Here is a 13,911-nt window from a genome sequence, read left to right as displayed (position 1 = left end):
TTACGATAATAATATAACAGTATTCAATATAATAAACAATATATCAAACTACTTTCGGTAAATTATTACAAAAATATATAATAGAATATTGGTTAATCAAACACGTTTTGTTATAATTAATGCTTCTCTAATTACTGCTTTCTTTTGTGTAAAGATGCAATAATTATATACGGTAGACTCTCCGTTAAACAGAACTCGAGCAATCGGCAAAAAGTTTAAAGAAATAGTACTTTAAATAAAATCTATATCTTGAAGAAATGCAAGTTTAAACTTGGCACTCCACACTGTAAACAAGTCCACACTTCACGCACATCATTTGCCACTTCCATTTTATTGACTGCCACTTAACTAAAAATCGCATACCTCATTCGTAAAGCTACTTTTATTGATATAATAAAACTGTGTTGTGTTAAGTTTGTCTTCATTTGCTTTTAATTACTGTATTTCAATATTAATATCAAGTCAATACAAAGTTTTAGCATTAAAAAATAGGCCCATTTTTAATAGTAATTCTCAAGCAATCAGAAACTATATTTATCTAGCATTTACCAATGCCCATTGGTGCCAGTTAACCGAGAGTCTTCTGTATTTGAAAGCATTTTTTCGTGCATACATATTTTTTGATTATATATTCCAAACAATAAATTATAAAATTATTAGTAAAGCTGGAACTATTCTGTAAATTAATTCACATTGATCGCGCACAAAGTCAATGCAAAAACAAAAATACGAATGTTTTCATATATAAATTATGTATCATGATAATACTCCTTCAAGTTAAAGCATAAAAATTAAGACATTATTTTGTCTTGAAGACCCATTGCCAATTTCTCTGTTCATATTTTATTGTTATTTCTATAAAGTAAGTAAATAGCAATGTCAACATTTATGCTACAATTACATATTCTGTTTCTGTGTATAAATTTATACATATAAAATATAATAATAAATTTACATATTTAACAATATGGACCTTTTCAATATATATTAAGTTTTTATATAAAAGTACAAGATAAATGATTGTCATATATATTCAAGTTTTAAAAATAAAATCTGATTTAAAAGCAATTCAAAGCTGTTTTAAGAACAAGAACATATCACAGTATAAAACAACAACTGCCATTTATAGAAATTTACTATTTCACTTTCCTGACTGTCAGTGGCGTGCCGTGACATTTGATGATAGGGGAGTTGTGTTTCTGTAAGAAGCCAACTTCCAGGAACAATCAGTTAATTGCACTTCGGTGATGGTCTAGGGCGGGGTGGCCAACATTCGTTTGTTCGATAAGCTGATAAAAACTGTAGACTTCTCTAAATGTATTTTTAATAGATTATCCGACGTACTTAATAAATAAACAAGTTCAATATAATTACCTCTGTTATTAGATTCAATAGATTCCCTATGCCCTCTAAATGCCAAAAAATCACACAAAACAAATCGCACAAATAAAAAATCGCACAAAAACAAGTTTGAGTGTATTAGCTGTAAATATCTTGTTATAATTTTCAATATTTATTTTATATTGTTTACTAATGTTAAATTCTATTCTGCTTTGATTTCCAAATTGCTTCGATTTTACGAAAGAATCCGTGTGACATTTGTCTTTTTCCAGCTTTACTCAAATTATTTAAATCATCAAAGCCATTCTTATTCCACACACTAATGTTATTTGAAAATAATAGTAGTGCGATGCGTGTATGCATGCAGGCTGCCAAATCCCAAGGGTGCCGATACTGGTCGCATCACTAGTATAACTAAAGGACAGGACGGGGTTAAGTAAAATTCTGACTCTTTCGGCAGGATTTTATTTATGTCCCCAATTCCCTAATCTCTTAATTATTTAATTACTTCTTAAGTAGAAATAAGTTGAAACCGTTACTTTGTACCTGAGTATTTGTAGTCTTGGGAAGGAAGTGGAAAGACAAATTTTTATGACAACGGATACATAAATCATAAATTTAACGAATATAAATTCTGGAGCTTTTTTGGTACCTTGTGCGTCTCATTAATTAAATTTGGTCGTAAATGATGCTGCCAAAGTAACAGTTAATTTTTTAACATTGTACAAGAATTGTACACGTTTTTTCTGCGTCCCCTTACAGATGAGACGTACTAAATCGTAATATCACTAGTTTAACATTGAAATCTGTAAGTACAAGATGGGAGAACAGAATAAAAGCAGAATAAATATATCAAATATTTTAATGGATTTTTTTAAAACTCCTGTCAACTATACAGAACTATCATAAACATACCAGTAAATTCCTATTGGTTGGGTTAAGTTATAAATCTACTTGCCATTCACATAATGGGGTGAGGGTGGCCAAATATCTAGCAGGCAGGTGGCTAACAGCCCAGAACTAGTCCTGGATAGAATCATTGGAAGCATTATACGATATTTTGGTGCGTAGCTTCCACCGGCTAAACCATGTGAGGTTGGTGCTCCGTAAAGCGCATGCACAAAGGCCTATAATCTGGCTGCTTTACACCATTCAAATATTTTCACCGTGGAAGCTATCCCGTATTTGACAATACGGCACTTCCATTGAGAATATACATACATAAATTTATATTCGAATATACAATAGCAATCTTATCAACTTTTTCACATGTAGTATAGAAATTTGTAATAAGATACATAATGCGGTTATAATAAAATATAAATTTTAATTAATTTAAAGTATATTCAAATATGAAAATAATTGCGCAATATATATTTATATTTTAGAAAATACAAGGAAAGCAGTGCTTCCGCCACTTCCAAGGACGGCATGCCACTGCTGGCTGTTATAATATAGCATGGGAAATTTGACTGTCCGGGTTTTTGCAAATATCGACGATGTTTAGAGAACTCCAAATCCAAAATAGTCAAAAAGAGGGGAATTCTGGACATGCGCACGTGTGCGCACATTTCATTTAATATCTCAAGATGGGGTAAAGATTAAGAAACAAAATTTGTTATGGTAACTTGTATATAAGGGAATTGATGCTATTAAATTTTGGAGGTGGGAGATAGAGAGGGTCATGTATCTCAAGCAAGATCGGACTTAATGAAAATTTTATTCATTATTGTCATTTATAACGTTTTAAGTAATTGAAGCTATAATTTTTTAGCTTCAATATATTTATATTTTGATGTAAAAATTAAAATTAACTCATTTGATATAGTTTGCAAAGTTTAAAGAACTGCTTACAAACTTTGTCTTTAAGTATAGCATCAAAAAATAAATAGTAAAAATTGATGAATAGCACTTGCGCATTCTTACATTTCTATTATAAACACCCCCACACATTAAGTCAACATTTCACTGTAATAGTTTTAATATTCTTATTATCAACAGTGCATCTTCATTTAAACTGTAAAAGAAAAACTTAATACAATTTTTGAATAACTGGAAGAACTACGTGTCTTTAAGTACAAAATATCCCAATGACATGCATTAACATAGTGTTTCTCAAACTTCACATTCCGGTAGACCTGTTTAATAAATTTTAATATGCCATTTACCTAATTTGCATAGTTTGCTGTCAATATATTTGCCTGGATCCATGGACCACACATTGTTGAGAAATCTGCTATCCAAATTATCTCGACTTCCTGGGCATGAAAATTTCTATTATTTGACACTACACGCCGTGCACAAATTTTCAGTGTTTTTGCATGATGCTTGCAATTATGTCAAATAAAAAAAGCAGTTATTTCAGAATGGATAGATTTATGGCAGAAGGCAATCCAACACCCGGAAATCTTGCAAGGAGGAATGCCTCCCAAGAAGACTTTCTACAGGAGACTGACTCTATTAGGTGTTAGATTTGTGAAGAAAACCTTAAAAACTTCATGTGGTCAACCCATCGTTGAGATGCAAACGTGCAACCGACTACCAGCATTTTATCCACTAAGACATTGATGGGGTTAATGTTCAAGACAATATTCTAAAAATGACTTGATTTTTGTTATTGAGATAAACAATATGCATAATTATTTGAAATTATAATATGTATAAAAAAATATATATATATATATATATATTTACTAAAGTTCTATTAAAGCTGTTGAATACTTTAAATTAATGTTTTTTATATCACAATGACCATTCTGCATATTATTGAAGTTTACATCAAACAGAATTCGAAAATTCGAATTTCCTAATTTAGATTTTAAATTTTTCTCTACAATACATTTATTTATTTGATACGGATTCTATAAAAACAGCATAAATAAGAAAAACATATTTGATGTCAAACATTTAAACGTAGTTGTCGGCACTAAGATTTGAGGATGTCGACGGACAAAAATTTCGTTTCAAATTTGAGGCTGTTATATTTCTCATATAAATTATTATATAAAATGTTTTTATATAAATTAAACAATTTTTATATTTACATTTCAAAAGAAATAAAAAATCTGAACATTCGAGTTAAAGGATATTTAAAAAAGCAATCTTTATATGAAGAATGGAATGATTTTTCCTTTTCGTTATCATTAGAATCAAGTTAAATGTATCAAAAAGCTTTGCTCTCAATTTCTGCATCTCCATTGGTTACTATCTAATCATTTGTTTTGGAACTGAAATCTTAAGTCAACTGTCACGCATCTGAAATGATAAAAATAAAATTAAAAATTCTGGTTTTTATTCTCAATAAATATATTCTTTTTAAATATATTTAAAAAGACTTTCCGGCACTAACGCAACATAATTGCTCAACTTACTACGTCATATCAGAGGATAATGCTCATGGAAAATGAAAATTAAATTCCTTTCAGAACTTTATATTTATATTTATTTATTAATCTAAAAAAATTGCATTGTTTATAAAAAAAAATCAATACAAAAAAAGTAAATATGTAGATATAATAAGCATCCTACAGCCCAATGAGTATATATAAACACAACCAACAATCGCCTGAATGATCGGACTAGTATTTGGCTAATTAAATAGTTAATATAAAGCAATTTGTCACTAGAAGGAGGTGTTAGGTGCCATCTCTTGATTAAATTAATAATTTTGATTTTAATAATTTTATTAAATAATTTAGAACCTTCTGGAATAAAAGAACTGACCTGGGGCTAGGATTGAACCTGCAACCTCTGCTTGCAGTGCAATGTGCTTGCCAGTTGTACCACCTGGACCCAGAGCAAATCTTCGCTTCCAGAAGTATTTAAATTTGGATATAACCTTACCGAAAGCAAAGACTTGCTTGGAGTCTGGGTGACAAGTGCACCTACGGCAAGCAGAGGTTGCAGGTTCAAAGCCCTGCCCCGGGTCAGTTCTTTTATTCCAGAAGGTTCTAAATTATTTAATAAAATTATTAAAATTAAAATTATTAATTTAATCAAGAAGTGGCACCTAACACCTCCCTCTAGTGACAAATTGCTTTATATTAATCATTTAATTAGCCAAATACTAGCCCGATCATTCAGGCGATTGTTGGTTGAGTTTGTAAATATGTAGCTTTTTAACATTGAAATACTTTTGCTTCTTAATAAATATAAACAAAATAATTTTGTTTATATGCTTGTAAATTATAAGGAGTATGATTTGGCTGAACAGACTTTATAAAAAAAAATTGAATTTGCTATTATAATTTCATAATATGTTATTTAAAAGTGCAATGTATAAATTTATATTCATCTTCTAAACTACTGAACAAGCTGAACTTGCAATTGTTGCCATAAACATAATGAAACAAATGATCATTTACAAACAATATCACACAAAATAATATAAAATTTAAAATGATTCATTTATGTCACCATCATCATCACCACCATCTTTTGACCTTTAAGAGGATTTTGTTATTCTAGTCTTCTAGTTCAGGGCTTCTTAAACATTTTGCATTCACGACCCCATTTATGATTGTGATTTTTGTCGCGACCCCCCCCCAAAAGATATAAAATAAAGATATATAAATATTTTGCAATATACATATGAAATACAATGAAAATATACATATATATTGAAGATATATACAAAAGATCAACCAATGCCGAATTATCGGGCTAGCAAATGGCTATAATAATATTAATAATTTAAGATAATTTGGTACTAGAGTTAGGCGTTAGGCACCATCTCTTACTAAATTTAATAATTAGAATTTTAATTAAATAATTTAAATAATTTATCTTAAATTATTATTATTATTATAGCCATTTGCTAGCCCGATAATTCGGCATTGGTTGATCTTTATCTATAACGGGTTAGTAATTGTTTATTTAGATATATACAAATTTGCAAAAACAATAATGGTGTACTACCACAGTTCACTCTTGTGTTACAATGAAACAGAGACAACTGAATACACTGAAAAGCAACAACACTACACTAGTTCACACTACAATCAGTGTTGCTGAATCGTTGTCTCGCTGCACTAGAAGTGACGCAAAGTGCAACTCACAAAACCTACGACACAAAGCATGCCATTTTCAAACTCTCACAAATTATTTTCAATATCTTGCATTAAAATCTCGTGACCCCAAGATTTCGCTAAGCGACCTCAAATGGGGTCACGACCCATAGTTTAAGAAGCCCTGTTTTAGTTGATCCTATTGCTGGTCCTTTTACACCATGAGTCAAATGAGACTTTACCCAAAAAAAGATATAATTCTGAAAGGGAAAACATTTCAAGCTGAAATTTGAATACAAAATATCATATGTTCTGACATTTGCATCCATATCTACATTGTTTGGCTTGTATGCCCAGATGGCTAACATTGACTATGATAGTATTCATGATTGCTGAATATGTGTTTTATCATTTGAAGTTATTGGAATTCTGGCTCTTTCAAGAAGTATCAGAAAGAAAGAGTTTAAAAAAAAAATTTTCTGTTCGGGTACCACCTATGAAGTCTACAATTTCAAATCTTGAGAAGAAACTTGAGACAACTGGAAGCCTTGTTGATAGGCATCGAGAAGGGCGACTTGCAATTTCAGAAAACACTATACAGTATGTGAAACAGAACTCGTTACATTCTCCAAAGAAACGGTGTTATTCGAACTTCGAACCTGCTAGAGACGTTCAATATAGAATTCTGTTTAACATGATGCAGGCAACAGAAGGTAGCCGAAAACAAGCCTTTTTAACCAGTGAATGCCGGAAAGTGAGAGGAAGGTGTAAATTTTAGTATTTAGAACTAAGATTATTTGTGTTTTTGAGCAATTGCAGAAACATGTCTAGAAAAATGATTCTGCAGATGGCATAATGTAACTTCCAATTGATATGGCAAAAAGTTTTAAATAAGAAAGGAGATTACATTCATGCATAAATGATTTGTACAATAAAAATTCTGTTATTATGACTTAATTAACAGTCTCCATAGATTAAAGAACTGGAAAATCTAATTATAGAATTTTTTAAAAAAATTTAGAAAATGCTCACAAAACATCAAAGTTCTCAGTTAAAAATTTAGATATTTAGAGTCTAAAATTCAAATTTTATTATCTAGCAAAACTATGTAATGACTATTCTCTTGCTAAACACACTGGTTCCCATTAGATCACCAAAGTTGAATAGCATGATGCCTACCTAGAACTTCAATGAAAGATATTAGGGAAGACCAGATATGATGATGTAAACCCACTCAGAGCACGACAGCTGTGGCTGTTTCCACAACTCGATAAAAAAGAAAGGCTGGTATCAGAAAGGAAATCTGGCCATAAAACAACTACCCAAATTGACTGTCCCCTACAGGAAACAGGTGTGCAGTAATCTCATATCGCACTTGGGATAAGTAAAGTGAAGAGTATCTGACAAAATTAAGGCAAAACTAATGTAAATTGTTAATACATTATAAAATTATTAAACAAACTATTTATTTGCCAAATTTATAAGACTACATTTGGGCTACTAATTTAATCAATTAATATAATTTATCTAAAAGATAGGCAGTTAAAACCACAGATTACATGTAAAGCTGAATTTATAACAATTTACAATTGTCTTTGATGATGACAAATTAACTTTCCGGGAACACATTCAAAAAAATAGTAAAATCCTTGTCAATCAGACGTGAAATTTTGTGGCGTTTGTGTAGGTCTATATCTTCTGCGTCAGCACTAGAATCACTTTATTTTATGCAATCCATATATGACTACTGCTTGCCAGTCTGATCAATGACGGCCCCATTCCTTTTAAATAGTCATTAAAAGAATTCAATAGATTTATTTTCTTCTGTATAAACTCAGTAGCCTACCATATATATATCATCCCATAGTAGCAAGAAATCGATTTGGATTACCTTACCCAATAAAATGTATAGAATATTTTGACCGCTTACTTTGTTTTAATTATTATAATAGTATTATAAATAACTAATGGCTTAGTCGGAGAGTCTCCAATAAAAGAACCCTTAATGATGCTTACATACATACTCCGCATTATCGTTTCATTATTATCCACTATCCATTTCCTATAGATCATTATAGATCATCATTATTTCATTATTATCCGTTATCCATTTCCTATAGATCATTATAGATCATCATTATTTCATTATTATCCGTTATCCATTTCCTATAGATCAATCTTTCATTGTATAGCTGAAAACTCGAAACTAATAGAACCCATACTGCATAGAATTCATTTGTTGCTTTTAAAAGTACCTGCAAAATGTCCTGATAGATCCTGTAAAGTTGAAATTGGCCGAATGCCACAGAGGACCATGAATGTTTCCAGTTGGCAAGATGATTAACCGATATGTGTATATGGAATTAATTAACATAGATCTGGATGCAAAGATCAAGAAGAGATACAGATAGTGTAACTAGTAATGCATATATACACAAGATGCAGGTTTAAGGCCCCCATTCTAGATTGATCTTTTCTTCCAGATTATTCTAAATTATTTATTTAAATTTAATTTCTAATTATTAATATTGAAACAGGGTGGAAGTCTAACTGCGCATCTTTACACAAATGATATAGTTAATTAATTAAATGTAGCCTGATAAATCCGGCAGTCGCATATTTGGTTTAATAGTAATAAACAGGGCTGGATCATTGCTTATGTACAGATATTATTATTCTTTTAGTAATAATAAATTTCAATTTCTAAAGAATTTAACTGTATTGACACTTACTTGATATAATATAGCTATTGACAATTAATTTACATAAGTCCAAAAAAATATTGAAATAATATCAATAGATTTGTTATGATAAATCTGCGTCGCTTATGCACGGTGTTCATCGACCAGTGCACTATAAATGGCCACAGGATGATAAGTATCTTTGCCATGGGTGAGAAACTATTGAAAGAAATCATTGCAAACTTTGTCGTCTAAAAATAAATAAAAGAAATGGTAAATAAATATAAAACTAAAACTGATATATCAAAATGAATGCTTTTATTGTCTAAACAAACAACCTACTGGAAAAATAAACTATTAAAAACAACACCTTAATATTTCCAGCAATAAATTATTTAATAATAACGTTTTCGACTATTTTAAACAGCCATCGTCAGTTAAACGAACTCGAGAACAAAAAGAATGCCGAAAAATAGAATACGAGCAATACAAATATTTAGAATTCAAATCAATTCCAATGTAAAAACGCCGTCGCGTATTAGAAACTAACAAATTGCACATGCGCTACATATAATAGTAGTAATAAAAATAAAAATAACAAAAAATATTAAGGTGTTGTTTTTAATAACTTTTATTCTCTGTTATCCGCATAACAGTTGATATACCAATTTATATTAATTTTTTAATGAATATACAAACTACATGCACTTTTGTTACCATTTTCAAATATACATATTATTCTCTTCTTGATGTTTTAATCTGAAAAAAGCCTATAAAAAAGGCCAAAAATGTTTGTATCAAATTAAAATGTCTCTGCTAGAATTGAAAGGTTTAGTATGTGTTATGACAGTTAGCAGTTCCAGATGGATGATAAGATGAAAAAGATGGCTTCATAAACATAACCCTTCTTCTACAACAAGATACTTGCCTTATCATCATGATGGAACAGATACATAAATACAGGTAAAGACTTCGCGACACATTAGTGGCACCTTTCTAATACGTGATCATACGCATAATTTGGAAATAAAGTTTCCTGTTCAATGAATAATGATACCTTATTTTTTAAACAAATCAAATATTCATATGAACTGCAGTATTACTACTCAAACCTTTAAAAATGCAGTATAATTTTAATTTTCAAGGATCACCTTAAGATAGGATAGAAAGAAACAAATTTGTTTCTTTCTATCCTGAAGGTCGTTTACGGTGACCAAAAACATTTAAAAATTAAAATTATACTGCATTTTTAAAAGGTTTCAGTAGTAATACTGTGGTTTATGATAACAGTGCATTCGTATAAGCTTTTGAAATGTGAATTTAATTTAACTCTTTCACTAACTATGAAAGATTTCAGTTAAATTCATAAGTTTACTAAACTTTTTATGAAAAAAAATATAAAAAAGTACTTCTATTTACCTGCATTTCCTTTGAATGAGGAATTTTATTTACTTGAAGTTCAAGAGAGTTTAAGCGTTTTTTCACATCATCTACTGTGTTTTGTAATTTTTTTAAAGCCAAGGATAATTGTTCGTTAACTTCTACATTCTCAAGAAAGGCAATCCTACTTTGATATTTACTAGCTGCAAAAATTTTATTTTACTGTTAATTTAAAAATTGATTATATTATATTTAACATTTCTTTAATATACATTTTAATGCACATTCAAGTTCTAAGATCTCCAAATTTATTTCCCCGGATAGCAAAATATAAATATAAATCATAAAAATAAATATTTCATCATCAAAATGTCGAAATCAACCGACGAGAGATCAGGAAAATATGCAAGATGCAAGATAACCTCAATATTTTTTTCTTTAAAAATTTTTTCATTACAAAATGATTCATTGTTTTGATTTGATAGCTAAAAATAAATCATTCTGTAAAGATATTTTAATGTTAAGAAAGACTGAAAGGTCTTCCTTAACGTTTTCTCGGTCACTTTACGTAGATCTTAGCGGCATAATTTGTAGGATTATTCCTGAACTATGCAGAAAATCTCAAATGCTATTTCCTTTTCTTTATTTATAGCAATATTAATAGCAATAAAGCAGCATAATTCTATTGGTTTTATAGAAGAATGTGTGCTTTATCGTTACAGAATTAAAAAAAAGTAAATCATTCAACTGAGCACTGGATTCAGCCATCTTCATATAAACTATCACATGATTTCTTTTTATTATTAGGAGAGCTACTTTAGCACACATTTGGCAGATATCTTACTCATTCTGAGATCTTTGTGAATATCGAAATGTACTATACGCCATCCTTCTCTACTTCGGCATTACTATTCCCGTGCCTACATAAAAATGCCGATATATGCTTCGTGTGCAGTCCTATGACAAAAAGTGATCAGATGCCCTTCGTTTCCAACCCTCTCTCTCTACTGACAATCAGAGTGTACGAATATTGGAATGAATATAACCAGCAGAAATGTCTACAGATGATGTAATTTCATCCAATGTTAATCCCTATAGCTCAAAATTATTTCTTTATTAAACCACTGGTCTCAGATATTTTCATATCTTGTTAACGTGTTTTTTTTTTTTAATCAGATTTCTGTCCTTTATGAAATTTGTATATCTAATCATGCTCTTTTTTTGTATTCATAAGACATTCGAAACCTATTTTTAGTACTTTGAAATGTATTTTTATTAGAAATCTTTTCAGTGAAATGCAAATTAGATATTCTTAGATATCCAAATGCTCTCCTTAAATGAATGAAGAATGTTTTTTTAATTATGACATCATATACAGGGCCATCCAAAAAGAATATTACCATTTTAAATTACTGTAGCTACGTTAATTATTATCCAAAAAGTATGCAACATTCACCAATCAACAGAGTGAATGCAGACAGGAGACAAAACTCAGATGGTTAGACGTCTTATTGTCTACCACCTCTAGGAAGTGCTGTAAACAAAAATAGCAACTCTACACCAGAGAAAGCATTTTATGTTCTGCAGTTGCAAAGTTGGAATTGGTCATCATTGTGCAACATAAATTTCACAGACAATTTCAAAGTAATCCACCATGACAAACATCCTTTGGTGATATTGACAGTTCCAGAAGAAAGGATGCATTTGCAAGGGAAAAACCCAGGATGACCCAGAAAATGAGAATAAAATCAAATGCCGATGTTTCATCTTGTGTACTGTCGATATCCCTCAAAAACTTACATGGTAGATAACTTTAAAATTGTCTGCGAAACTCATATAGCACAATGGCGTGATTCCAATTTTACAAACTGCAGAACAGAAAATGCCTTTTTTGTTGCAGTGTCATCATTTTTTGTTTACTGCACCTCCTGCGGGCAGTAGACGACATGTTTGAATGAAAATGGGAGATGAAACTTGGACAGTTAGTTACTCTATCAATCGGTGTACGTACATTGAATACTTCTCAAGTATCATAGCAAAAGAAAACATTTAAAAAAATGTATACTTGCTTACTAAAGACAAAAATTCAATAAAATAAAAAACCATTCAAACGTCCAGCACAACTCTTTAATATTATAAGAACGTTTTCAAAACGCATTAAGCGTCCATCATCAGTTATTTTCCTTAAATCAAATGTGACAATTCAATTTAAGGAAAATAACTGATGATGAACGCTTAATGCGTTTTGAAAACGTTCTTATAATATTAAAAAATTGTGCTGTACGTTTGAATGGTTTTTATTTTATTGAATTTAAAAAAATTACTTTTAAACATTTCTTTTAGTAAAATTTATTTACATTTAAAAATATTACTAAAATTCAGTGGCGTGCCGTCATTGGAAGCGGTGGAAGTGCCGCTTCCACCTTCCAATGACCTTCCCTTGTATTTTCTAAAATATAAATTTTCATATTTTAACGTACTTTGAATTAATTAAAATTAATATTTTATTATACTTGCATTATGTATCTTATTACATAATTTCTATACTACATGTGAAAAAAACGATAAGATTGCTATTGTATATTCGAATATCAGTGGTGGAATGGAAGCGCTTATGAGACAGCTTCCACGGCAAGAATAACTGAATGGTGTAAAGCAGCCAGAGGGCATTGGCGCATGCCCTTTACAGCGTTAAACCTCACCCGGTTTAGCTGGTGGAAGCTACACACGTGTAACGCTTCCAACGATTCTATCCCTTAGCCACTGGCAGGGAGCTGTCTGACTAAGTCAGTTGTTTAAGATTTAAAAAGTAAAGAGTATTCAATGTTATTTTTATGTACGTTTCTTCGTAAAGTTATATTTAATTATAATTTTCTTTTAATTATACTGTAATTATATTGACAGATTTTCAGGCATAAAATCTTTAGAATTTTTATTACTTAGATGTTAATAATTTTAATATTATGAAAAACAATTTTTCCAAGCGTTTTTTAATTCTTTAAATTAAGTAAATTTTATGGGAAATTTTTTGATTTATCTAAATTACATAGTGAATTGCAATATTTATATTCGTGTCCAGACTATATTGACAAGTAACTCTTTGACATAAAACATATTATAATTAATGTCTATCTGAACAAAGATGTACTAAAAGAATTATATGATTTAATATCATTAATTTTTATGGAACCATCTACCAGTGGGTCTGCTGAACGTAGCTTTTCGACCACAGAGCAAATTCATACATTGGCCAAGAACACTCACTCAGTCACAGGAAAAATTGTCGTCGCTTTCGATAGAAAAAGAGCTTTCAAATACGTTGATGGAGTCGACAACCAGTGACTTTTATGATAAAGTAATTAATGACTTGGCGGAAAAAAATCACCGAACAGAGTTAGTTTATAAAAAATTTTAAAAAAAACAAGTTTTTCTATCATTTATATCATATCAATTTGTATTATGTATGTATTATTTGTATTTTAGAACTAAAATACATAAATTGT

General features: G+C 30.1%; 1 protein-coding gene across 1 annotated transcript in view; it reads right to left on the bottom strand.

Annotated features, from left to right (window-relative positions):
• Nucleotides 1-1,513: 1,513 nt before the first annotated feature.
• Nucleotides 1,514-13,911, bottom strand: part of LOC136987096 (acyl-CoA-binding domain-containing protein 5-like) — a 53,341-nt gene continuing 40,943 nt past the window's right edge. The window contains exons 7-9 of the mRNA XM_067284760.1: nt 10,448-10,611; nt 9,080-9,279; nt 1,514-4,596 (exon numbers count right to left, since the gene is read on the bottom strand). Of these exons, the coding sequence (XP_067140861.1) occupies nt 9,109-9,279; nt 10,448-10,611 (335 nt within the window). The 3' untranslated portion in view covers nt 1,514-4,596; nt 9,080-9,108. The remainder of the gene's footprint in view (nt 4,597-9,079; nt 9,280-10,447; nt 10,612-13,911) is intronic.

This window comes from Centruroides vittatus, unplaced genomic scaffold (genome assembly GCF_030686945.1).
Source record: "Centruroides vittatus isolate TY-2023 unplaced genomic scaffold, ASM3068694v2 scaffold_1444, whole genome shotgun sequence".
In the NCBI taxonomy this organism is placed as follows: Eukaryota; Metazoa; Arthropoda; class Arachnida; order Scorpiones; family Buthidae; genus Centruroides; species Centruroides vittatus.
The sequence above is the reverse complement of the archived record's forward strand: the minus strand, read 5'-3'. Positions and strand labels throughout refer to the sequence as shown.